A 23,546-nucleotide genomic window follows, 5' to 3' on the forward strand; every position below is an offset into this window, starting at 1 on the left:
TTTTCCTTAAAACAAAGGATTTTCTCTAAAATACGTATCTCTTTTGCCATTCGTCTTTTCTTTAAGGAAAAAAAAGAAAAAAAAAAAGAAAAAAAAAAGAAAAAAAAAAATGTCATATATAACATTCAATTATCGATATCGAATTTTTCAAATTAATTGATTACAAATGAATAATTTAGTTTCATTTAGTAATTCAGTTTGTGATATTAATCCTCATTGATATATTTATTCTTGTAGACAAGAAAGAAGGATAGCAGAAAAAACTATTTACATGTTTATCAAAATTATTTAAAAATACACAAGAAAAAAAATTTTAAATTTAATTTTATTCTTATATTTGATATGTCGCTTAATATTAAATTATGATATTGCAATCACAAGAATGAATAATTTGCAATTAAAAAAAAAAAAAAATGCACGAATATAAGAATTGTGTATTTTGCACAAAAATATGATTTAATGTTATATATATTTATAAATTACATACATATAAATTAATTTACATGCAAAAATTTGCATATGTTAAATTACACAACATTTACATATAAAATTAATTCTAATTGATATCTCGTGTTGTCTCGACTCTATTTTGACAGAATTTACATATGAAATTTAATTTATGATATTGTAGCTTTTTATTAAGAGCATATTTTTAATGATCTATTGCCGTTTTGTTAGAATTCTATTTAGTCTTTTCAATGATCATATTGCAATTCATTTCTGTTGTTACTGTTCAAATATAATTATAACAATATTATCGAAGATCAGTGTCGCGTAAAACTGTCATTAATGAAAAAAAAAAAAAAAAAAAATGCCGAAATTGCCAGTATGCGTTAAATTGTGTGGTATGTGAATGAATGAACTCGCATTATGCAATCCTTCTTGTAAATTTTAAATATAACGAATCCTGTGAAAACATTTTTCTCTTTTTGGGCTCAATTTACCTGAGTCATTGGCAGTTCGTGTCAAAAAATAAATTGATTCGTTAAAAGAAGATTTGTTCTGTGTTCATTATTTTAAGATAATCGTGTATCTTATATTAAAAAACCTAAATTACGAAAAATATTAAAAATATACAAATTTTTTTATTTAATTCATATCTCTTTATCAATTATATTTAAAAAATATTCGTTCACGTATTATTTAAAAATATTATTATAAATTTGTTAAAAGAATTTTTATGATTAATCTTTAATATGAAAAAAAATTCTGCCACCTATCGAGGAATTCTAGAAATATATATTTTCATGATTTATCTATATATTATTTAGTTCATGCTTCGCAAAACGCAAAGTGTGGGTTAATTGTGTTTATCAGTATCGTAATTATAATTAGAATTTATAATGCCGTTGGAAAATTTAGAAGAAGAGGGTTTAGAGAAAAATCCCAATTTGGAATTGGCCCAAACAAAATTTTTATTAAGTTTGCCAGAACATAAGGATGATCCATATTTAAAGAACAAACTGTTAGATGCCATTAAAGCAGAAAGTGAGATTGCACTTTTTACATTTAAGTTAATTATTTCATTTTATTTATATAATATAAAATTTCAATAACAAATTAAACATTCGATATTTAAGATTTAATTGATATTTTTATATAAATAGAAACTAAAGGAATTGTCATAATATTTATTTTAATCTTCTTATTTCTTTTTATTGTTAATCATTTCTTTCATACAGTTTTAATGCAATAATTTTCTTTTTCTTTCTTTTCTTTTAAATTAAAAAATTAATAAATATATTTTTTCATTATTAGACAATCACATTTTTCATTATTATTCTTCATTTTCAAATTTTAAATTATATATTTATAAATATGTAATATATGTTATATTATTAGAATTATATAAATTAAAATGATAAATAATGAGAATATTTTAATATTGTTTTAAAATATATAATCATTTTTTTTTAGATATGGCTCCATTTTATGAAGAAGTTTGTAAAGATTTGAATTGGCCAGTCGATGATACTCTTTTAACTTCTATGAAAACTAAAAATATGGAACAATTAAAAGAATTAGATGATGCAATTGAAGATGCTGAAAAGAATTTGGGTGAAATGGAAGTGAGAGAAGCTAATCTTAAAAAATCAGAACATTTATGTAGAATAGGTGATAAGGAAGGTTCCATTTCGGCATTCAAAAAAACTTACGATAAAACTGTATCATTAGGACATAGATTAGATATTGTATTTCATAACATTAGAATTGGATTATTTTATTTAGATCATGATCATGTTACAAGAAACATAGAAAAAGCTAAAAGGTACATATATATATATAAATTTGAAAAAATTATTGATTCTAAACTATTGAATAGAATAATATATCTTAGTTACAACATTATATAAATATTATCTTTTTTATTTTAGTTTAATAGAAGAAGGTGGTGATTGGGATAGACGAAATCGTTTAAAAGTATATCAAGGAACATATTGTATAGCTGTTCGTGATTTCAAAGAAGCTGCAAATTTCTTTTTGGATACAATTAGCACATTCACTAGTTATGAGCTTATGGATTATAATACGTTCGTGAGATACACCGTATATTTAAGTATGATAAGTTTACCTAGGAATGAACTTAGAGATAAGATTATCAAAGGTTCAGAAATTTTGGAAGTGCTTCATAGTAATCCAGATGTGAAGGATTATTTGTTTTCTTTATATAATTGTCAATATGCTGATTTCTTTAAAAATTTAGGTACTAAGATAACCTTTTTATTTAAATATTGAAATTTTTTAAATCAATATATTATTTTATTCTAATATTTGAATATATTTTCAGCACATGTTGAAGGTTTATTACGTAGAGATTACTTAATTTTTCCGCATTACCGATATTATGTTAGAGAAATGCGTATTCTCGCTTATACACAACTTCTAGAATCTTATAGATCTTTAACGCTTCAGTATATGGCTGAAGCATTTGGTGTTACAGTAGAATACATTGATCAGTAAGTTTTGCAATGATTTCCGTTTTTATTATTCCATATTTAGTTATTATATATTTAATATATTTTATTTTAATTATTTTTCTACAGAGAATTATCACGTTTTATTGCTGCCGGAAGATTGCATTGTAAAGTTGATTGCGTTGGTGGTGTAGTTGAAACTAATAGACCAGATAGTAAAAATTGGCAATATCAAGCTATGGTTAAACAAGGTGATTTGCTACTTAATAGGGTTCAAAAATTATCGCGTGTTATTAATATTTAAGTAAAATGAGAGAATAAATCATGACATCATATTTTAACATCTACTTATTGTCTGATGTGTTCTTGAAGTATTTGAAATTTTATTATTTTACCCTCTTAATTTTGTATCAAAGATTTAATATAATTTTCAATTTTTACGATAGAAATATACATCTTAAATGTCATTTCTGACAAATTCTGATTTTAATTATCCTGTCTTTCCAAATTTTTAACGATTTCTTTAAAACAATTTACAATCGTTCTTTTTTAAATTCAAAAAGATGACACTAATTTTTGTTTTTTTGAATATTAACTATATTAGTCTTTGATATTAATTAATGATATATTTTATAATTTCCACTATTATTTGTATTCAAAATATAAAGTCATAAAGTTATATATTTGACATTTAAAATAAGTCTTTTTTTTATAAATTTGTAAGTAATGTTAATTCTTCTATCAAAATATTTGTAAATATATTTTTATAATCTATATAAAATATAAAAAAAGATTATATTTAAGTTTATATATTCAACATAAAAAGTAATTGAATCTATGGAAGTACAATTTATATGTCCATTTTGTAACTATAAGAAGTCATGTAAAGTTAATGTAAGTTTTAGTATATCGTTCAATCGAATTCTCTTCAAAGAAAATATTATTGCATTTTATAATGATTTTAGGGATAAAAATCGAAATACAGCAAAAATTTTATATTAGATATGTTTAGAAGTTTGTTATTAAATTAATAATAATATCAATATTATCAGAATCTATTAATGTGTATGATTGAGTCGATGCGTATAATGCTATCAAAATAAAATAATATTTGATATTTTTTTTTAATCGTTGCAATTCGTATTTAATATTAACGATTTATTTTATTGTATAGTAAAAACTTTGATGAAGTAAATAACATTACTACACATAATATATAATAAAATTAATAAATATATTGTTAATACATGAAAAATTAATTAATCAAATTAAAAAATTTAAAAAATGTTATCAATAGGAAAATATAAAAAATTATATATTTTAAATGAACAACAATAAAATTATATATGTAATATGAAAGAGTTAAAGTTTAATTTTACATCCAAAATGATAATTATACTATATTTTAATCGTTTTCTATAAATAATTAATTCAATTAATTAAATTTGAACAATTATTTAATTAATTAATAAAAATTCATTATTCATAGATTAACAGAAAAAATTTTAAAATACGCGCTATACAACTTTCTCGAAATAAAAAATGACGTAACTTTGACTTATATTGTTCATCGATGTTTATCGTGTATCAGAAGAAAAGTAAATATATTAAGAAATTAGCATTTTTAAATTGATTTTGCAATTTATATGAATAATGTATATATTTTTTACTGAAAAGAAAAGATAAAAATTAAATATTATTTCTTTTTTTAAAGAATGTAAAAGTTACGATTAATCTAATTATTTTTGAACAACGATACGTTGATTTCATAAACTTTGTATGACGTTCGTCTTCGTCATCATCCAAAAATATCAAGACTTGTCGTGTAAAAATCGATTGATGTGTATTGTAAAAAATTAAGCTATTTAATTCAATTTAAAATTGTGTATATTACAATTATTATAATGGATAAAACAATATCGATAGCCGATGGATGGGAATTACCACCTCTTCGTAGTTTATATGATTTTCTTTTGGAATCCTCACGTTTTCAACTCCCTAATTTTAGAGATTTAGAAAAATGGGGCAATAGAGTAGCAAATAATCTTGTATATTATCAAACGAATTATCTTTATATGTGTATTGCTATTATATTAGTTGTAGCGTAAGTAAAATAACGTATTAAAATTTGTTTTTATAAAGGTTATAAATTTTTATGATATTGTATGTTTTTAATCATTTAGATCAGTGCATCCAGTGAAAATGATTGTTGGTATAACAGCAGCGATGGCAATATGGGGTGAATGTATTTATTTATTTAGTGAAAAAGAATCATTGCTTAAATTTAAACGAACATATCCCCAAGTTGGAGTAATTCTTACTATTATTTGTGGCTCTTTTGTTATTTATACTATAAATTCAGTTCTTTTTGTATTATTTGGCATTTTATTGTCATTTTGTGGTAAGTTTTTTTTTTTTACATAAAGTATAATATGATACAAAGGAAATTATATAATGAATTCATTTATAATAATGCAATTAATTAATTTGTATTAATGTAAAGATTTAATGTTAATTTTTTAGTGATTTTTATACATGCATCTTTGAGATTAAGAAACGTGAAGAACAAACTTGCTAACAAAATAGAGGGTATGGGATTGAAACGTACACCAATGGGAGTTATCTTAAATTATTTTGGTATGAAAGAAGAATTCTTTACATAAATTGGTATTGATTCAATTGTTAATGAAAGGTATACTTTTGTATGTTCTTTCGAAATTATAGATATATATATATATATATATATATATATATTTTTACTTATTTATGAAAGTCAAGATGTCCATTGTTAATCTTAGAATTAGTTAAGAATAGAAAAACTAATATATAATGTTGAGATATGATTTCTAATTACAATTCAGTTATTTTTATAATTGTATTACGATAGCATTGTTATGTGATATAATTTCCTTGATATATACTCATTTTATTACATTTTATGTGTAAATTGGTAAGTTAAAATTTAAAAACCAATTAATGTCAATAATTGTAGGAATATATAAAATCTGTGATTTTATAATAATGATTTTATATTTTTTATTATTAAATCTATGTAATAATTTTACATAAAAAAATTTTCAAATCATGTATTATTTAGTTTGTTTAATATACTTATGTACATAATATATCTGTATTAAATATATTTATTCTTGAATATTATATATTATAATTACATATAAAGAAAAAGACTTATATCATGAATATTTTTAAGATTTCTATTAACTATTTATTGTTACATTAAATTTTGCATTATTATTTCTTATTTCATTACGCAGAACATACGAGTGGTATAACCTTGCGCACACAAAAAACCTGTAATCAATCGCTTCACTAATAATCAGCTTCATACAACAAATTGTAACAACGTTTGGCAGTGAATATGTGTCATTAACAGTCGGATGCTGCTAAAGTCACAGAAAAATATTTGTGGATAATTAGGTGAGAGTTACATATATAAAAAATTTCACATAGTTATAAAGAACAGAATTACATTTTGAATTTACTCACACAAAAATTCTTTCTTATCATTAATATCTATATTATAAAATAATAATCATATGTAAGTATAGCTGCAACAAATAGATATGAATTATGTAAATTACTAAAATAGGTTGTCTATTTGTAAATCATATGAATATAACTGACATATATTGTACTGAAAATATACATGTAATATAAAATAATATAAATAAATAATTTTATGTAATTTGTACAAATCTTACAATATATGTAAGATACAAAATTTAATATTATCCAATATAATTTTTTTATTCAAATATATAAATAAAACTTATTTATGTCAGTCTTTCTTAAACTGAAAACTTATAATTATATGAAAATATAGAAATTTATTTTGTAATTATTTTTAAAAATGAATAATATAATTTCGTTTCCATTTATATAAAATCAAATTTTTATAATTCATTCATTTTATGTAAAATATTTTAAGAATTATTGAATATTGACAAATATAATGATTTTGGAATTATACACAAATAAATTGAACATTTATGGTCACAATGCATTTCTATATACTTTAAGATTCGTAATATTTATCGAACTTATAATATATTTTCTCCTAATGTAATAAGATAAAAAGAGATACTCGCGCTATAATGTATCATCTGCAATAGAGCATAACATTTTTTTTATTTAAACATCATTTAATTTTTTGAAACAAAACAACACAAAGGTACTTACCTAATAGACCACTATATCTTTGTTATAAATACTGTGTTTGCTGGAAATAAAATCGTATCTGATAAATATGTTTGTGGTGGAAGCGCTCCAATATTTGTTTTCGGAAATGGTACTAAATAAGTATGATTGGTTGATGCATAACCCATATCTTCCATTCTATTTATGAATTTCTGTAAAGAAAAAAAAAATTAATGTATTATAATGTATTATAATTTACGACTTCTAAATATATTGTTAATAAAAATTTTATAATTACTTCTATTGTATCAGTGGTGGACATTGACACTGTTTCTTTCTTACCATTTGGCAGTCTTAAACAAAGTCTTATAACAGATTCATTGTCTATAAAAAAAATATATTTTTTATTAATATAAAATTTTTTTTATTAATCTAAAAAATATCATTTATAAAAAATTTAATATGATTAAATTAAAACGTAATAATTTTTTACCGCTTTTAATTTCGTTAAAATCGGATTTCAATTTATATGATTGTTCATCCTATAATAATAAATGTATATTAATCTTAAATAATTATATATATTTTTTTTTAAATTTTATTTTTTTTAATTTTTTTTAAATTATATGCATATTTTAATATACCTTTGAATTTGTTTCCTGATTTGCTTCATCTGATTCGTTCATTTTCCTTTTTTTACTTATATTTTCAAATGTATCAAGAGATATATTTGTACTTGAACTTTGAATAGATGTTAGATCATTCTTAATATCTATATTATCTGTATAATAATCTTGTAATATAAATAAAAGAAGTATATTAAACATTTTAAATATTTTATAAATATCACTTACCTGTGTCATTTAAGTTGTCAATTGTATGTTTAAATGCCTTAATAGTATTATTACTACAATCCTATAAATAAAAATAATTATTTATGTAATAATTTTTAAAATAAATAAAAATCAAAACATTTTATTAATAATTTAGTAAATTTAAATTTTTTTTTTTCTATATGTACCGATGAATTAGATGAAGAACATTCTTTTGTTGTTGTGGCAGTGCAATTATTCCATTCTTTAGAATGAACTGAATCACTTGATACACATTCTGGGGATGGATGAGAGCTCAACATATCATTTAAAGCAGATATTAAAATATCTACAGTAATATGATTATAAGTTTTCATACATTCTCCTGTCCTAGGATCTATTACTGCTACATAAGGATATTCATATACATCATATAAATGAACGTAGCGATTTCCATCACTTGTATTTGACAAAACCTATTTAAAGAAACATAATATTATATATGATATTCATATAATATATATGAATATATTCTATAATCTTAATAAAATTTAAATATAAATATTTCAAGATAACTTACTTGCCACAAAACAAAATGATCCTTTACAATTTCTTGAATTTGTTGATTGGACCATACATCTCTATTAAGGATTTGACAAGAAAATTCTTGAGGATTTTGAATATTTACAAGTAACCAACGATTTAATGATTTGGCATGTTCACGGGCTTCCATAAAAGAACCCAGAAAGAGAATATCACATGGTGGACGAAATAAATCTTCCAATCTTTTTGATTTACAATAAGATATTTGTTTAACTCCGGCTACTTTTCGGGCCATTTCTTCTTCTTGCCGTTCTATATAATATGATTATGTTCAATAATGATATTATATATTACCTATTGATAAAATATTAAAATAAAATGATATTCACGAGTCTCTACAGCAAAATCTCTGAATCTGTCAAATACATTAGTGGACAATCTTGGAAGAGAACATATTGGACCAGATGGCACTAATACTTCCTGCATAGGTAAAATAGGAGGTCTCACTTCTGGTTCTGGATCAGGTGTACATAATGGTTCAGGTGCTTGGCTACCATCAAACATTAAACTTATTGCAGTTTCTACATTTCCATCAGCTAATGATAAATACTGACGAGCTGTTGCCTCACTTTCCCCTAATAATTAATATATAAAATAATTTATCAATATTATTTAAATATAGATTAAGATATAATAAATATGTTATTTGCAAATTTTCCAGACAGCAAACATTAATGTAAAATGTGCTTATATAATTTTTCATATATTGTTAAAATAACATGTTACTTACCCGTCACTTCTATAAATTTTTCAATAAGTTCTTGATCCATTATGTCTCTAAATTACAGAGATGTGAAAAATAAAATACATAAATATTAACATAATTTATAAATTAATATTAATTACATGACATTTCATGTCGCTTAAGAAGCTGAATTGATTTTAAATTTAATATTCCGTAATCTTTACATTGCAATGATGCGAAGCGTCGTTCATGTCCTATGTTGAACACAAAAAGGTTGTCTGCACTGTGATTCAACATTCAACGATTTCAGAAATATTATAGTCATAAACGAAATATAAGATAGATCTAACATCACCATATTTTTATAATATATACTTTAGCTATATAATTAAATTTATCTATTTATTTAATATGTAATTATCAATATTATTAATTATTTGACATATCTTACAATACCAGAGGTTAAAATTATAATTATAATTATAATCAACATATTAAAAAATAGAGTAAATAATAATAAAAAAAGAAAATATAAATTTATACAGTAAACATTGAGTTCATCCTCTCTTTATCGTATTATATATCTTATAATAATTTACTAATTCTTTTAATTTTATTTAACTATTATAAATAAATTAATTTAAAATATTACAAATTAAATAGTTTCTTTTATGTTAAAATATTTCATAAAATAGTATACATATGTAATAAGTACTATTGAAATGAATTTTAATATCTGTTTATTTACGTTATATTTTAAATTAATGTTTACGTTATATTTTAAAATAATGTTACGTTAAATTTTAAATTAAATATGCCCTTCCTATTCTATGATATCCCGAAAGATTTATTTCCAACTCCATTATATATATATATATATATATATATATATACTACAAATGAAATACAAGAGAAATTTAATTTAAAGGAACTTTGCGATTGCGCAGATTTTAAAAATAATTTCTTAAACGTATTTTCATAGATATATGTATATTAGATGAATTTATAGATTTTTTAACTACTATAAGAAGTTAACTAAGTATTAATAAACTCATATATGATATATGATTATGTTATATGATTATGTTCATATATAATATATGATTCTGTAGAACGGAAAAAAAAATAAAAGAACAAGTATAGATAAAAAGAAAAAAATAGCGAAAAAAGAATAGAAATTGATTAAAAATTAAAAATTAATCATTTAATCTATTTTTATTCTTTTTCCACTATTTTGTTTTTAGTTGTTTTTTGGGCGATGACAATTATAATGTATTTTAATCTTTAATGTATAAGGTTAAAAGATATGGATATTACATTTTTAACTTTATAATATATTTCTTCTAGAATAATAACTTCATAAAAATAATTTTATTTTAAATATTTTTTCAAATATTTATATAAATTGCTCATATAAATAATAATTATATGTAAAATGTATTTCACATATGTTTTATAAAATATTCTGTAACAGAATATTTATTCCATTTCTTATTTGTATTTTATTTTGAAATTTAATTTTAGTTCCAGCTATTAACTAATAATTAAATAATAATGATTCCAATGTTTTGTAGCTCTAAGCCGAATCGGTAATACTAAGAATGATACTAAAATGATAATAGGATTCTAGAGGTATAAGATAAAAAATACATTGTATGTATGATTTATTTTATATTTTGCCGTTATCTTTTTTTACATTTCAATTTTGAATTTGTAATGATTTACAGTTATAGTTACAAATGACAAAGAATGATTAGTCATGGAGGAATATTTAATTTTGATTCTTAAAGAAAATCGCTTAAAAGTGAACAAAGAAAAACTTGCAAGTAAGAGTTGCTATTTTGCATCTCTTTTTTCTCATAATTTTAATGATTCTCATAACAAGGAACATGTTATTAATTATGACATTGCTTTATATACTTTACAGGTTATTTTTGTGATTTATATTAGATAAGTAAAAAAATTTTTTTATGTTATTATGATAATTATATAATTTTTATATTTTTAGAATTTTGTCGAATGGATCCATAATGAGCAACGTGTAGATATTTATTATCATTCCATAAAAGTGTCTATGACAAAGTTTTTACAAAATAATTTTATAGAATTATTGAATTTATTACAGTTGAGTGTATTATTTATCGTTGATGAATTAATAAATGATATTATAGAAATTATAGTTTTATGTTGGTTATTACCAGAGAAAGTAATTGATATATGGTTGTTAGCACAAGAGTTGAATATAAAACCATTACGAGACATTTGTCTGTCTGTTTGTTTAGACCGTTTCAAGGAGCTTCCTTTATCTATGCTTATTGAATTAACTACAGATAATATTAGTCAATTAATACAAAATATTAATGTGAGATCTAGTAAAAGTTATTTGTATTTTGTAAAGAACAAGTGGATGAAACATCATACGGTAAATAATATTTTTTTTCATATTTATATATATGTAATTTTTATGATATATGAAATTTGAGATATTTTAACTACAGATATCAGATACTATAGATATTAAAGAAGAAAGAGAATACAAATTTATAAAGGGTACAGTTGTTTGTGAAAGAGATGACAGCAATGATAACAAAATTGCAAATTTATATATTTGGGATAATAATATTTTATGTAAATCCATACAATTAAAAAGTATTCAATACCCAGAGAAATGGATAAATGGAATGCAAGTTATTGGTAGAGGTGTGTTTACTAATAAGTTCTACAGATTATTAAAAAAAAAAATTTCTAATAATCAGAAATATTGCTTTAGGTTTCAGTGTATATACAATTGGTGGAGAAGTAGGTTTAGAAGGTGGACAATTTAACGAAATTATTTCACGTTATTGCCTTTTATCTAATAAATGGTATTATCAAGCAGAATTGCCAAATCCTAGGAGACATATGATTGCTGCATTTATAAGCAACAAATTGATTATAGTAGGTGGTGTGGGGAAACATAGGGTGAAGTTACGTTCAGTTGATATTCTTGATATTCACACAGGTTAAAAATCGAATTGAAAGAATTATTTTTAAAAATTTTGGTTATAATGCACAAACGATTTCAGGTGAATGGAAAGAAGGTGCATATGTCCCTGAATGTTTCACAGAGGTACCTCCTCATTGTGTTCTGAATGGAAGATTATTTTTTTTGAAATCGACACTTTATATTTATTATCCTGAAGATAATTATTGGCGTATCGTTAAGGGTTTGTACAATAATCCTAATTTGCAAAGAGTAAATGCACTTCTTACATATGATTCAACGTTATTTTTGATCGGTAAATATAGAAAAATATATTTAAATATAAACATAATACTTGTCTGTTTGTATGAAAACTTTTAACAATTTTCGTAAAATAATTTAGATATGGCGATTCTTCTAAGAATCGATATTACGAGGAGAAATTCTGTTTGTAAAAGAGAAGAATGTTTAAAAGGACGCGTTGATCATACTTTATTAAGTTTCGTCGTATACAAAGATCGTTGGTGCGAGTTAAGATATGTAGAGATTGATCTAACTGGTATAATGATATTAAATGTTTCTGAAGGCAATAATCAATTTTTGCACACAGAGATAAAAATGGGTCTTGAAGATTCTATTTCTCCCATGATGAATTGTTTTAACATTATAGATCCTCATACTTTATACGATACTGTTTAATAAGAATTTTTTGTACTTGAATATGATGTTAAATATTTTATGAAATTACAGTACAGTAATGATAAAAGGAAAATAAAAAAAATCAAATCAAATTTTATATTTGAATCATTTTTTATTTATCTGAAATTTTGTAACGGAAGCAGTCTTCAAACATGTATAACACGACAGTGCGTAGGATTATATGGAATAAAGACGTACATCTCGGCAGTGTTAAATTCTATCGTATAATCATCTAACAAGATAAAGTGTTGTTATTGTTTCGACAATATACGAGGATGCTGGTTATCCTGCTATTTGATTATAACGAAGATTTTGTATGTTATACTGCCGTTTGTGTACGATTGTGTATTTAAAATATGCTAATTCGTGTATACAGCAAAGCTCGTATTAGCGTATAGCGTGCTATCCGTATTTTTTAACGCTTTCGATTCGTTTTTCATCATATAACATCATTTGTTTTTTTTGTTTTGCGATATGATAAGCACACAAAAAGTAAATATAGCGTTCCATGATAATTTACATATAGAATAGCATGAATACAGTAATTTTCCAATTTTTTTTTTTTATACACGAGCATTATGTTGCTTATAACCGCAATTATTTTCAAGTTGCACATTTATACAATTCATTTTTACATTTTTTTTTTTATTATTGCCCTCCTGATAATATTTTAGAAACTGAAAAAAAGATGTATTAAAAGAAATAAATATTGAAATTAATGATCGATATGCTACTTTATATAAGAAATGATATGAACATAATATAAAAAGGAGAAATAGAAATTTTCATCAAACCTTATTGCATCATGACTTGTCATGTATGAAATCAGCGATTTCATTATTCATTAGCACTGGTAACATTCAGGGCGAAAGCAGCATTGGTCTCACCCTTTTTACCAATCGCACGAGCAACATACTGACCCACATCACTAGCTGTACATGACTTAATACGCAACTCAAACGATTTGTCACCATCTGAACTGAACAAATATCTGCTGCTAGATTCTGGGAGCGCTTTTCCATCTTTCAACCACGTTACTGTAACATTACAGATATAATAATATTTATTTATTAAAAAAAAAAAAAAAAAAGGAAAAAAGAAAAAAATTATCAATGTCCTGTACATTAAATTTTTATAATGGAAAGAAATATTTTTGCTTACCTTTCAAAGGCGCGGTTTCAGTCTTGCATACGAATGTAACTGATTCGCCTTCGCTTACCGTTGCAGATTGTGGGAATGTCGCGAAGACTGGACTTTTTGGTTCCTCGTTTGGAACTATAGACAAAATTGCAAAATAAGAAGACATTTGCTTTATTAATAATATATACAAATAAAATAAATCATTCGGAGAATGATCGTTAACTTACCAAGAACATTTAATGTGCACGATGAGAAACTTTCTCCTGCATCATTGAATGCCTCGCAGGTATAAGTACCAGAGTCTTCGGGGAAGATTTCGGCAATGTTCAATTTATAAATATTAGCTTCGCTGCTGTACTGGAAGTCCTTGCTAGGTTTGATTTCTTTATTGTTATGTAACCAGATCACGTCGAATTTTTTCGCACCGATTATTCTACAACTCAAGGTTACAGGTTCACCATCCTTTACGAACATACTGCTCACATGGTCTACGATCTTGGGAGGTTTATCATCGGTCTTTTTCTTCGAAGATCCACTCGTCATAGCTAAAATGCACATATTTATTCAAAAATTCTCTTCATTATCTTGTTTTATGTATTAGCAAAATGATTCGCGATTTTTTACTTACGTTTTACCGTTAATTTGCACGAGGTAGTTACGGTACCAATGCTGTTGCTTGCTTGGCAAGCATATTCGCCCTCATCTTCGGGGAATACTTCGTTGATAACGAGAGTCGCGACACCGCCTTTATATTTTAAGCTCATGATTCCTGACGAACTCAGCGTCTAACGGAACGGAATGCTTATTAATTTTAAATTACATTTCGATTTCAATATCATATACTTGCCTTGCCATTCTTGGACCAAGTTACTTGTGGTTCTGGATCACCGTCAACATTTACGCTAAGTTCTAACTGTTCGCCATCATTGATAGTGAGATCGCTCAATTTCTTCGTGAATTTTGGTGCTCTCATAGATTCATCCGGAGGATCTTAAAAAAAAAAAACAAATTATTAGATTTATTCAATGATTTATTCAATGATACCATTATTTCGAAGAATATAAAATATTTTACTTACAGATTAATTCTTTCGTCGTACTTCTAGAACGAGATGGACTGCCGGTGCTATCAAGTCCATATTTCTTGACACTTCGTTTTTCTGTACTAGAGTCTGTAGCCTAAAAAAATTATATACATCAAATATTTATCTTCCTTGCCTTTTTTTAATGAATGCAATAATACTTTTTTTTCTTTAAACTTACTTTATAAGAAAATGAACTCGTGGAAGTGTTCTTAGCGGAAGAACTACTGTAATTATAACCCTGAGTGGTTGTAGAACTGTATCCACTATATCCACCAGCTTTATGCACCGTCACGATCGGCGGTGGTGCCGGTTTCAGTGGTTGCTCGATGAATTTTCGATCTAAGATAAAAAGATATAAATTCTTTTTTCCATTGGTAATTAACAAATAGATTATCATCATAAAGAAGATAAAGAAATTAACAAGATTAATTTTAAATTTGAATTTGAATTGATACAAGAATAATTAAAATATATAATAATGACTATACTCTTTACCTCCGGAATGTAGGAGATCATGGGCTAATTTAACTTGCTCCTCAGTTTCTCCAGTGCCTGCGAAAAAATTTTTTACAAATGAATATTTTATTGTGATAAATGTAAACATGAAAGGAAAAAAAAAAGTAAAGTAAAATAATAATATATATTATACATATTTGATACAACGCTTAAGAAAAAACTAAATCTCTTCTAGATTACCTTCAACAATGACTACGCAGCTAGTTTCATCCTTTCCATGAATGTTGGTAGCGACGCAACGATATTTACCACTATCTTCCGGTTTACAGTCGATTATTTCCATCGTGACCACACCGTCCGCGTGCGTCATCGGATAATGATATTTCGATAGTTCTTCTCTATCTTTGTACCATTTGACCGTTGGTGGTGGATTACCACTGAGACAGCAAAGAAGTTTGCACGTTTGCCTGACTTGAATGACACGTGGTCGAAGAAGGAAAGTAAAGTTCGGTGCCGATTCAATAGTTTCTAACCAAACGTTGTAACCAAGTGGCTCCCTTCTTCGAACTGGATGTAGTTCTGGCCTATACTTTGGAATCTCTTTAGGTAAAGCTATAAAAATAATCGAGAAGAATAATTTCTGATCTATCATCTTTATACGACAACGAACGAAGGCTTTTCAAATGCTTACGTTGCACATTCAGGAAAACGACTTCCTCTCTATAGCCATAATGATTCTCCGCTCTGATCACGTATTCCCCTCTGTCCTCTAGTTTCACCCTGTTAATAATGAACGTATAATCGTCACCGTGATATCGTTTCATGAATTTCACGGATTGACGGAGTTCCTGATTGTTGTGGAACCATGTAAGAGTCGGAGAGGCGATCGCTATCACACGACACGTGAATTTGACGCTTTGTCCTTCATATGCGAACGCACTTGTAGGTTTGATAACGAATCTAGGTGCCGCTTGTCGCCGATCTACATTGACAAAAAAGGTGATTTTATTTCAAGATGAAAGAAAATTATGAAGAAATTATTCCTTTTTCCTCGAACGATTATTCTTACCAAAGCAGGAATCGTAAATCTTGTATTTGTCAATCAACAATTTCCTGAGCGAAGAATACTCGGCTAATCGGCCAATAGGAAGAACATATTTATCCCAATTCTCATACTTGGCTCGTAACCTGTCTCTGAAGTTTAGATATCGACTGGTTGCAATCGGTGTCGTACGATTGCTATGATCGCCCGTTAACCATGGATGAAGAAGACATTCGTGGGCAGTCATGCGCTTTCTAAATGCGAAAATATATTTTTAAATATGCAAACATTTATAGAGAACGTACGTATATATTAACAACGTGACGTACTCTTTATTCTTGATAAGTAATCGTCTAATGAAGTCTTTGCCTTCTTCGGATACATCGCGGAACGCTTCTTCGTCAAAGTCCCAATCGCAAGCTTTGACATTCTTCAACGTCTCGATGTCATTGTCTCCAGCAAACGGTGAAAGTCCGCTCAACCTGTAAAATTCATTTTTTTAATTGGACGAATCGAAGTGAAAGGAACACGCGAAAACGATCGTCTCAAGTATCAGTGTTCGCTTACAGAACATAGGCCAAAACACCGCAAGCCCACATATCCGTGTAGAAACCGACCGGTTCGCGTTCGACGATTTCTGGCGCGGCAAATTCTGCCGTGCCAGTGCTGATTTTCACCACCTCGTTGGGATCGAGTTTCGTGGCCAAACCAAAATCGATCAATTTCACGTTGGTACTGTTGCGCGTCTGGCACATGATATTCTCAGGCTTGATATCTGAAAAGACAGCAAATTTGATATCAGAATTTTCTTATCGACGTAAGCGTAATAAAATGCGGATATTTTTAACGAGGATATTTTTCTTTCACCTAAATGTATAATGTTCTTTTCGTGCATATGTTTCACGCCTTCGCAAATCTGTCTCATGTAGTTGATAACTTCAGCTTCGGACATAGTGTAACCTTCTGCCGTGATTCTCTCGAAGAGTTCACCACCGGATAAGCTGAATAATAACGAATTAATGAGACGAAAGAGAATAGAAAAGAAATAATGAGGACGCTTCAAAATAAGAAATGAAGAATACTTACAATTCGAAGATCAGAACCATTTCGTCATCGTCCTCGAAAGCATCGTGAAGATTGATCAATTTCGGATGATGGAGTTGATTCATTATATCAATTTCCTTCCTGATAAGCTCCTTCTCCATCGCATGGGACACGGGAATAAACTTGGCCGCGAATATATTTCCAGTCGATCTCTCCCGACAACGATGGACAACTCCGAACGCGCCAGTCCCGATCTCCTCGAGAATATCGTATCTATCGTAGACCGAGATGTGTTTGATCTCGACAGGCTGCGGCACGTATTTACTGTATACGTCGAATACGAATTGATCGTAATCTCTCGGTTTCTCGTCGCTTCGTCCACGAATCTTTTTGCCGGTCTCGTCCACTTTGTACTCCTTTTGTTTAAACTCTCTCTTTACGGTACCCTTGGTCGTGATCAACGGCGTCACCTCGCTAGGATCCGACCTCCCGTAAATATTTTCCGCGGAGACTCGGAAATCGTATTGGTGACCCGGGCTGAGCCCAGTGACCGCCATTGAACAGAATCTGGTGTTACCGACTCTGATCCAACTTGTCATCGGATGTTCCCTCTTCTCGACCAAATAATTGGTGATGTTGCTACCTCCGTCCCAAACGGGCGGTTTCCATGTCAGAGCCAACGAGTCATGGCCGACGTTGTCCACTTGAGGGAATCTCGGCGGGTCGGGTCTATCGCTGATTTGTATCTTGATGATCGCGCTATCCTGGCCCAAGTCGTTCTCAGCTGTGATGCGGTAAGGGCCGGAATCGATACGATTCCCGTCTATGATTGTGAGCACCGCGTGCCTTTCCTTCACCTCCACCTGGTAATGTCCACCGGATTCGATCACCTCTCCCTCTCTGACCCAAGTTATCTTCGGTTTCGGGTAACCGGTGAACGGGATCTTTATCACCACGTTCACCCCCTTGTCGAAGAAGGCTGTGTCGCGGAATCGTGGGGGCACGTTCAATTTCGGCGGTGTCTTGATAAAAAGCTCGCCCTTGGTCGACTTGACGCCGCATTTGTTCACGGCTCGGCAGAAGTACTCGTCCGCGTCCTCCCCGAATACGTCATGAATGATCAGGTTGTGCACGTCGCCCTCCGAATATATGTTGTAACGTGACCCGCTCACGATCTCCCGAGCGCCCTTGAACCAGGTGATGGTAGGTTTCGGTATACCGATGATCTTGCACTGGAAGTGAGCGTTGTGGTTCTGCACGCAGTTCACCTTGTGCAACGGTTGAATCACTTCAGGTGGTTTGGCCGCTTGCGGGTCGGCTATCTTGACCGAGGTCGAGGCTTTCGACTCGGGCCCGAGGCCGGCAGCGTTCTGGGCGAACACGCGGAACTCGTATTGCCTTCCTTCGATCAGATTCGTGATGTTGATCTGGGTTGGCAAGCAGATGATCACGTTCACGCGTACCCACGCCTGGCTACCTACTTCGCGCTTGTCGATCCAGTATCCTTGTATCTTCGACCCGCCGTCCGATTCCGGCTTCTCCCACGAAAGGTTCACGAAATCCCCGCCAACCTCGATCACTTTCGGCGTACCAGGGGGACCAGGGGGGTCGAAAGGAGCTTTCGCTTTGATGGGGTTGGTCCCCTCGAGGGGGGGTCCCATACCGTTGTCGTTGACCGCCATCACGCGGAACAGGTACTCTTGTCCCTCTGTCAGACCCTGCACCATGAAACTGCAATCCTTGCAGAAGGAGGAAACGATGATCCAATGGGTGTGGCTCACGTCGCGACGTTCCACCACGTAGTGAGTGACGCGAACGCCGCCGTCGAACTTGGGTGGACGCCAGGAGACGGTGCAGGTGTGTTTGTCGATGTCCGTCACCTCGAGAGGCTCGCTAGGCGGTCCTGGCAATCCAGTGATGCACACGTTGAACGAACCGCTCACGCTACCGCTGTCGTTCGTTATGGAAACGTCGTACACGCCAGCGTCGTCCTTCTGAATATCTTTGATGAATATGATCAAGTATTCGTCGAACACCGTGTACTTGATATGGCTCGTCTCAACCACTTTTCGCCCGTCTTTCCTCAACGTAACGTCCATCGGTTGATCGCCGCTGTAATAAATCTTGATCTTCGTGTTGTCGTTCTCGGCCAAGTACAAGATGTCGGGCATACGCTCGATACGGGGCGGGGTGCCGATCTTCAGTCGACACGTGGTCGTAGCCATACCAAGCGGATTCGAAATTTGACAGCTGTAGTCCCCGGTATCCGAGTCCGAGACGTCGGATATCACGAGCCTGTAAATTCCATCGAACGCTTCCGTACGGAAACGGCCGCCGATCGTGATCTCCCTGCCGTTCTTCAACCACCTAAAATTCGTAAGATGGATTAGCGGATCTAAGAATCGAGAAAAATGGTTGAAAAGCGGACGAACCTTGCGGTGGGCAACGGTTTCCCGGTCGCCTCGCATTCGAGCACGGATGTTTTGCCGAGAGGCACGTTGGTGCTGATCGGTAGATTTCTCACGAATTCCGGTTTCTCGCCGCCCTCCACCTCGCAGATCTTGACCGGTGTGGTGCAGGAGCTCGGTTCCGACCTCCCAGCGGCGTTCACCGCGAATATACGGAATTCGTAGTCGCCGCGTTCGATCAGATGCAGAACGGTGTACTCGGTGTCGGTCACGTTGTACTCGTTGCACTTGGCCCAGATCGCGCTTCCGACCTCCCGCTTCTCTATCACGTAGCCGGTGATTCGACTGCCTCCGTCGGAGATCGGAGGTTCCCACTTCAGGTCGACGTAGTTCTTGCCAACTTTGACCACTTGCGGCGTGCCAGGTGGCGAGGGCACGTTGAACTTGCTCTTCAACTTGAACGGCGGCGAAGGTGGGCTAGGCTTGCTGAAACCGGCCGCGTTCTTCGCGCGTATCCTAAACTCGTACTCGTGCCCGCTCAACAGATTGTAACAAATGTAAGTCGTGTCCTTGACCAAGTAATCGTTCGCCACTCGCCATTGAGCGTCGTCGGCAGGGTCGCGGAACTCGATCTTGTAACCCTGAAGAGAAAACGATTTATTTTCGATTCGAGAATTTAACTCGAGAGCGTTATTTATCCTTTACCTGGACACGGGATCCACCGTCCGATATCGGCCGTGTCCACACAAGGGTTGCGTTCGAGGTGTCCCAATCGATGACGCGTGGCTGTCCAGGAGGATCGGGGACGGTGAACGGGAATTTGGCGGTGATCGGCTCGTCTGCTTGCAACGGTTCCGATATACCGTATTGATTCTCCGCTCGAACTCGGAAGTTGTACTGGCGATTCGGCTCGAGACCGATCACATCGTAGTGAGTGTTTCTTACGAAACTACTCAATTTCGTCCAGTACTGAAACAATCGTTTCATTAAGTCTCGTTAGAGAAACGGGGAAAGAAGAGAAGAGGCAGGTACTCACGCCAGCCGGATCTAATTTCTCTACGATGTAATTCGTAACAGGCGAACCACCATCGTCGAACGGAGCTTTCCAAGACAACGTACACGTTTCGGGGGTAATATCGGAAATGTCGAGCGGTCCTTGTGGAGGAGATGGTTTATCTGTACGAAAAGAACGTAATAGTGAAAAAGAGGTTAATTCTTGGTATCAAGAAATTGGTTGGAGGAATGGTTTCGCGCGAATTCTCACCTACGACGAGAACTCTGCACGAAGCAGAATCCGTGCCGACGGTGTTCGTGAGATAGATCGTGTACGTTCCCGTATCGGATCTCTTTGCCTTTTTGTTGATGAATTGCGACGCGATGTCAGTTGTATCGAATTTGATTCTATCGCTGGTGAGTACTTCTTCGCCGTTGATGGACCAGCTCGGCCTTGGTTTTGGATTCGCCGTGTAGGGTACGGTTATCGTGAACGGTTCTCCGGCGATGACCGTCATGTCGCGAATACTGAGATCAGACGTGATCCTCGGTGGGACTGGAGAAAAAATTTGTGCGAATAATAAATGCATTTAAGCGACATAACATATATCGATAGAATATTTCGATCAAATCGAAAAACCACTTACACGGTGGTGCACTGGCCCTGATGACATCCGAGTTGGAACTCCACGGTCCGCGGCCGGCTGCATTTTCGGCTGCGACGCGGAATTCGTAGTCATGATTCTCTATGAGACCAGTGACTCTACAAAAATTCAAACGATTAATCAATAACAATACCCGATCGATAACAATACTCGATTGATAACAATACTCGATCGATAACAATATTCGATCGATAACAATACCCGATCGATAACAATACCCGATCGATAACAATACCCGATCGATAACAATACCCGATAGATAACAATACCCGATCGATAACAATACTCGATCGTTCGAGCGAGAATTACCTGTAGTTAGTTTCGTGGACGAGAGATGGAGTGGCCTTCACCCATTTGTCCTCGCTCAACAGACGCTTCTCGATGACGTATCCAAGGATAGGGGAACCTCCATCGTGACGAGGCTTCGTCCAGGTAATCGTGATGCTGTCCTCCGTCGTTTCAACGCCCTTTGGTGTTCCAGGTGGTCCAGGTGGATCGAACGGATGCCTGGCCTTGATCGGATCCATCGTGGTTACAGGATCCGAAGTGCCATATTGATTTTCGGCCATTACTCGGAATTCGTACATACTTCCGACCGTTAGATTTCTTACTCGGAAGAACGGTGTCGTCACGTAGCTGCTCACCTGTCGTAAGAAGAGAAAGAGAGTGAACGAAAGATATCGCGAAACGGAACGTGCCGAGTTTCCAAGATCGTAACAGGCGAACCTTGGACCACGAGCCCTTCGGTTCTCGTTTCTCGACGACGTAGTTCGTGATGTCAGCTCCGCCATTGTCTTTCGGTGGGTTCCAGAATAGCGTAAGAGCATCGCCGCCAAATTCATCGGCGTGAAGATTCTCGGGTGGATTTGGTCGATCCAGAACCTTAACGTTCACAGTGGCGGTGTCGAAGCCCGAAGAATTGCGCAACTGAAGACGGTATTGTCCACCGTCCGAACGTTTCGCATTTTTCACCACGAGACTGAGAAGAAGAGAATTGATTCGTAATTTCGACGATCAATTTGTAACAGCGTGATCGTTAAGTGTTACCTAGCGTAATCGTCGCCCAATTGTTGATGCACGCGTGGGTCGGTCTCATCTTTGATAACGTCGTTGGCATACCAGGTAGCAGTGGGTTTGGGGAAACCAATATAAGGCACGTGTATGGAGAAATCTTCGCCGGCACGGACGGTAATGTCGCGAACTCCTCCGAGATCCATGACAGGCTTGTTGGGTTGTTCCTCGATAACGATCGGATTGCTCGGTCGACTAGGATCGCTGTTGCCCACATCGTTCACGGCGATCACTCTGAACAGATATTCTTCTCCTTCGGTGAGTTTTGGCACTGTGTACACGTTGGTCGGTATAAGGGCGCCATTAACGTCATCCCATTCGTCCTGGCCTCTCTGCTTCATCTGAATGATATAACCTCTAATTTTGGCGCCACCGTCGCTGCGTGGCGGCCGCCAACTCAACGTCACCGAATCTTTTGTGATTCTGTCGGGTTTCGGTGGTTCGGGAGCATCGGGACGAACTGAAACGCGACGATCGACAAGTTTTCTTCCGACGATTTCTTTGAGAAAATTATATATCTGTTGTAACGTGTCTATTATACTTACGACGTTGATGTCCAGCGGTAATAGGCTCGGTCGGCTTGCTGGGTTTACCAGGTCCGGCTTCGTTGACAGCGATAACACGGAATTCGTATTTAGATCCTTCGTGAAGATCTTGTACCGTGAACGTTGTATTCGGAGTAGGATAGTTGTTGACTTTGAGCCATTCGCCACCCCGTTCCCGTCTTTCCACGTAATATCCTGCGTTAGAGGTTAGGTTGCGTTAGGTTTTGAATCGCAATATCAACGTTTCGATTCGAAACAAGAAAA

General features: G+C 32.2%; 5 protein-coding genes across 28 annotated transcripts in view; 3 read left to right on the forward strand and 2 right to left on the reverse strand.

Moving 5' to 3' along the window:
• Nucleotides 1-1,288: 1,288 nt before the first annotated feature.
• Nucleotides 1,289-3,262, forward strand: LOC122717970 (26S proteasome non-ATPase regulatory subunit 6). Its single transcript, XM_043942567.1, has 5 exons — nucleotides 1,289-1,488; nucleotides 1,918-2,269; nucleotides 2,376-2,704; nucleotides 2,789-2,957; nucleotides 3,045-3,262. The coding sequence occupies exons 1-5, from the start codon at nucleotides 1,344-1,346 to the stop codon at nucleotides 3,217-3,219; spliced, it is 1,170 nt and encodes a 389-aa protein (XP_043798502.1). The 5' UTR covers nucleotides 1,289-1,343; the 3' UTR covers nucleotides 3,220-3,262.
• A 1,282-nt stretch (nucleotides 3,263-4,544) lies between these two features.
• On the forward strand, nucleotides 4,545-6,622 carry LOC122718216 (PRA1 family protein 3). 2 transcript variants are annotated; one of them, XM_043943079.1, is made up of 4 exons: nucleotides 4,545-5,019; nucleotides 5,099-5,316; nucleotides 5,439-5,607; nucleotides 6,191-6,622. In XM_043943079.1, the coding sequence occupies exons 1-3, from the start codon at nucleotides 4,820-4,822 to the stop codon at nucleotides 5,576-5,578; spliced, it is 558 nt and encodes a 185-aa protein (XP_043799014.1). In that variant the 5' UTR covers nucleotides 4,545-4,819; the 3' UTR covers nucleotides 5,579-5,607; nucleotides 6,191-6,622. The 2 variants fall into 2 exon arrangements, with proteins under 2 accessions (XP_043799014.1, XP_043799006.1); XM_043943071.1 differs by having other exon boundaries at nucleotides 5,439-5,552.
• A 172-nt stretch (nucleotides 6,623-6,794) lies between these two features.
• LOC122717213 (UBX domain-containing protein 7) lies at nucleotides 6,795-9,522 on the reverse strand. 2 transcript variants are annotated; one of them, XM_043941069.1, is made up of 11 exons: nucleotides 9,398-9,522; nucleotides 9,219-9,265; nucleotides 8,818-9,063; nucleotides 8,466-8,740; nucleotides 8,095-8,361; nucleotides 7,928-7,988; nucleotides 7,718-7,854; nucleotides 7,567-7,615; nucleotides 7,372-7,457; nucleotides 7,116-7,285; nucleotides 6,795-7,039 (listed from the first exon to the last, which is right to left on the reverse strand). In XM_043941069.1, exons 2-10 carry the CDS (start codon nucleotides 9,256-9,258, stop codon nucleotides 7,127-7,129), a joined length of 1,320 nt encoding a protein of 439 aa, XP_043797004.1. In that variant the 5' UTR covers nucleotides 9,259-9,265; nucleotides 9,398-9,522; the 3' UTR covers nucleotides 6,795-7,039; nucleotides 7,116-7,126. The 2 variants fall into 2 exon arrangements, with proteins under 2 accessions (XP_043797004.1, XP_043796994.1); XM_043941059.1 differs by having other exon boundaries at nucleotides 6,795-7,285.
• Nucleotides 9,523-10,450: 928 nt separating this feature from the next.
• Nucleotides 10,451-12,839, forward strand: LOC122717200 (ring canal kelch protein-like). 2 transcript variants are annotated; one of them, XM_043941041.1, is made up of 8 exons: nucleotides 10,451-10,469; nucleotides 10,748-10,826; nucleotides 10,901-11,100; nucleotides 11,182-11,595; nucleotides 11,672-11,873; nucleotides 11,944-12,174; nucleotides 12,239-12,451; nucleotides 12,539-12,839. In XM_043941041.1, the coding sequence occupies exons 3-8, from the start codon at nucleotides 10,933-10,935 to the stop codon at nucleotides 12,832-12,834; spliced, it is 1,524 nt and encodes a 507-aa protein (XP_043796976.1). In that variant the 5' UTR covers nucleotides 10,451-10,469; nucleotides 10,748-10,826; nucleotides 10,901-10,932; the 3' UTR covers nucleotides 12,835-12,839. The 2 variants fall into 2 exon arrangements, with proteins under 2 accessions (XP_043796976.1, XP_043796984.1); XM_043941049.1 differs by lacking the exons at nucleotides 10,451-10,469; nucleotides 10,748-10,826 and having other exon boundaries at nucleotides 10,903-10,999.
• An 87-nt stretch (nucleotides 12,840-12,926) lies between these two features.
• The window catches only part of LOC122717108 (twitchin), a 53,501-nt gene continuing 42,881 nt past the window's right edge, over nucleotides 12,927-23,546 (reverse strand). For all 21 annotated transcript variants that reach the window (XM_043941019.1, XM_043941010.1, XM_043940985.1 and 18 more), the window contains 25 exons: nucleotides 23,283-23,477; nucleotides 22,714-23,197; nucleotides 22,393-22,645; nucleotides 21,976-22,310; nucleotides 21,649-21,764; nucleotides 21,273-21,557; nucleotides 21,045-21,184; nucleotides 20,714-20,977; nucleotides 20,033-20,649; nucleotides 17,643-19,967; nucleotides 17,424-17,557; nucleotides 17,124-17,331; nucleotides 16,886-17,038; nucleotides 16,584-16,810; nucleotides 16,206-16,496; nucleotides 15,755-16,126; nucleotides 15,554-15,610; nucleotides 15,237-15,397; nucleotides 15,053-15,152; nucleotides 14,822-14,964; nucleotides 14,603-14,759; nucleotides 14,202-14,519; nucleotides 13,996-14,109; nucleotides 13,629-13,871; nucleotides 12,927-13,511 (listed from right to left, as the gene is read on the reverse strand). In XM_043941019.1, the coding sequence (XP_043796954.1) occupies nucleotides 13,672-13,871; nucleotides 13,996-14,109; nucleotides 14,202-14,519; nucleotides 14,603-14,759; nucleotides 14,822-14,964; nucleotides 15,053-15,152; nucleotides 15,237-15,397; nucleotides 15,554-15,610; nucleotides 15,755-16,126; nucleotides 16,206-16,496; nucleotides 16,584-16,810; nucleotides 16,886-17,038; nucleotides 17,124-17,331; nucleotides 17,424-17,557; nucleotides 17,643-19,967; nucleotides 20,033-20,649; nucleotides 20,714-20,977; nucleotides 21,045-21,184; nucleotides 21,273-21,557; nucleotides 21,649-21,764; nucleotides 21,976-22,310; nucleotides 22,393-22,645; nucleotides 22,714-23,197; nucleotides 23,283-23,477 (7,649 nt within the window). In that variant the 3' untranslated portion in view covers nucleotides 12,927-13,511; nucleotides 13,629-13,671. The remainder of the gene's footprint in view (nucleotides 13,512-13,628; nucleotides 13,872-13,995; nucleotides 14,110-14,201; nucleotides 14,520-14,602; nucleotides 14,760-14,821; nucleotides 14,965-15,052; nucleotides 15,153-15,236; nucleotides 15,398-15,553; nucleotides 15,611-15,754; nucleotides 16,127-16,205; nucleotides 16,497-16,583; nucleotides 16,811-16,885; nucleotides 17,039-17,123; nucleotides 17,332-17,423; nucleotides 17,558-17,642; nucleotides 19,968-20,032; nucleotides 20,650-20,713; nucleotides 20,978-21,044; nucleotides 21,185-21,272; nucleotides 21,558-21,648; nucleotides 21,765-21,975; nucleotides 22,311-22,392; nucleotides 22,646-22,713; nucleotides 23,198-23,282; nucleotides 23,478-23,546) is intronic.

The sequence above is a fragment of the Apis laboriosa genome, unplaced genomic scaffold (assembly GCF_014066325.1).
Source record: "Apis laboriosa isolate Shangri-la unplaced genomic scaffold, ASM1406632v1 scaffold11_cov152, whole genome shotgun sequence".
Lineage (NCBI taxonomy): Eukaryota > Metazoa > Arthropoda > Insecta > Hymenoptera > Apidae > Apis > Apis laboriosa.

Coding starts and splice junctions, on each gene's coding strand:
- LOC122717970 (XM_043942567.1), top strand. CDS start 1,344: ATGCCGTTGGAAAATTTAGAAGAAGAGGGTTTAGAGAAAAATCCCAAT. Junction 1,489..1,917: donor AGATGCCATTAAAGCAGAAA/GTGAGATTGCAC, acceptor ATTTTTTTTTAG/ATATGGCTCCATTTTATGAA. Junction 2,270..2,375: donor AACATAGAAAAAGCTAAAAG/GTACATATATAT, acceptor TTTTTATTTTAG/TTTAATAGAAGAAGGTGGTG.
- LOC122717213 (XM_043941069.1), bottom strand. CDS start 9,258: ATGGATCAAGAACTTATTGAAAAATTTATAGAAGTGACGG. Junction 7,458..7,566: donor TTTTAACGAAATTAAAAGCG/GTAAAAAATTAT, acceptor TTTTTTTTATAG/ACAATGAATCTGTTATAAGA. Junction 7,286..7,371: donor CCACCACTGATACAATAGAA/GTAATTATAAAA, acceptor TTTTCTTTACAG/AAATTCATAAATAGAATGGA.
- LOC122717200 (XM_043941041.1), top strand. CDS start 10,933: ATGGAGGAATATTTAATTTTGATTCTTAAAGAAAATCGCTTAAAAGTG. Junction 11,101..11,181: donor TTGCTTTATATACTTTACAG/GTTATTTTTGTG, acceptor TTATATTTTTAG/AATTTTGTCGAATGGATCCA. Junction 12,175..12,238: donor TATTCTTGATATTCACACAG/GTTAAAAATCGA, acceptor AAACGATTTCAG/GTGAATGGAAAGAAGGTGCA.
- LOC122718216 (XM_043943071.1), top strand. CDS start 4,820: ATGGATAAAACAATATCGATAGCCGATGGATGGGAATTACCACCTCTT. Junction 5,317..5,438: donor CATTTTATTGTCATTTTGTG/GTAAGTTTTTTT, acceptor TTAATTTTTTAG/TGATTTTTATACATGCATCT. Junction 5,553..6,190: donor AGTTATCTTAAATTATTTTG/GTATGAAAGAAG, acceptor TTCATTACGCAG/AACATACGAGTGGTATAACC.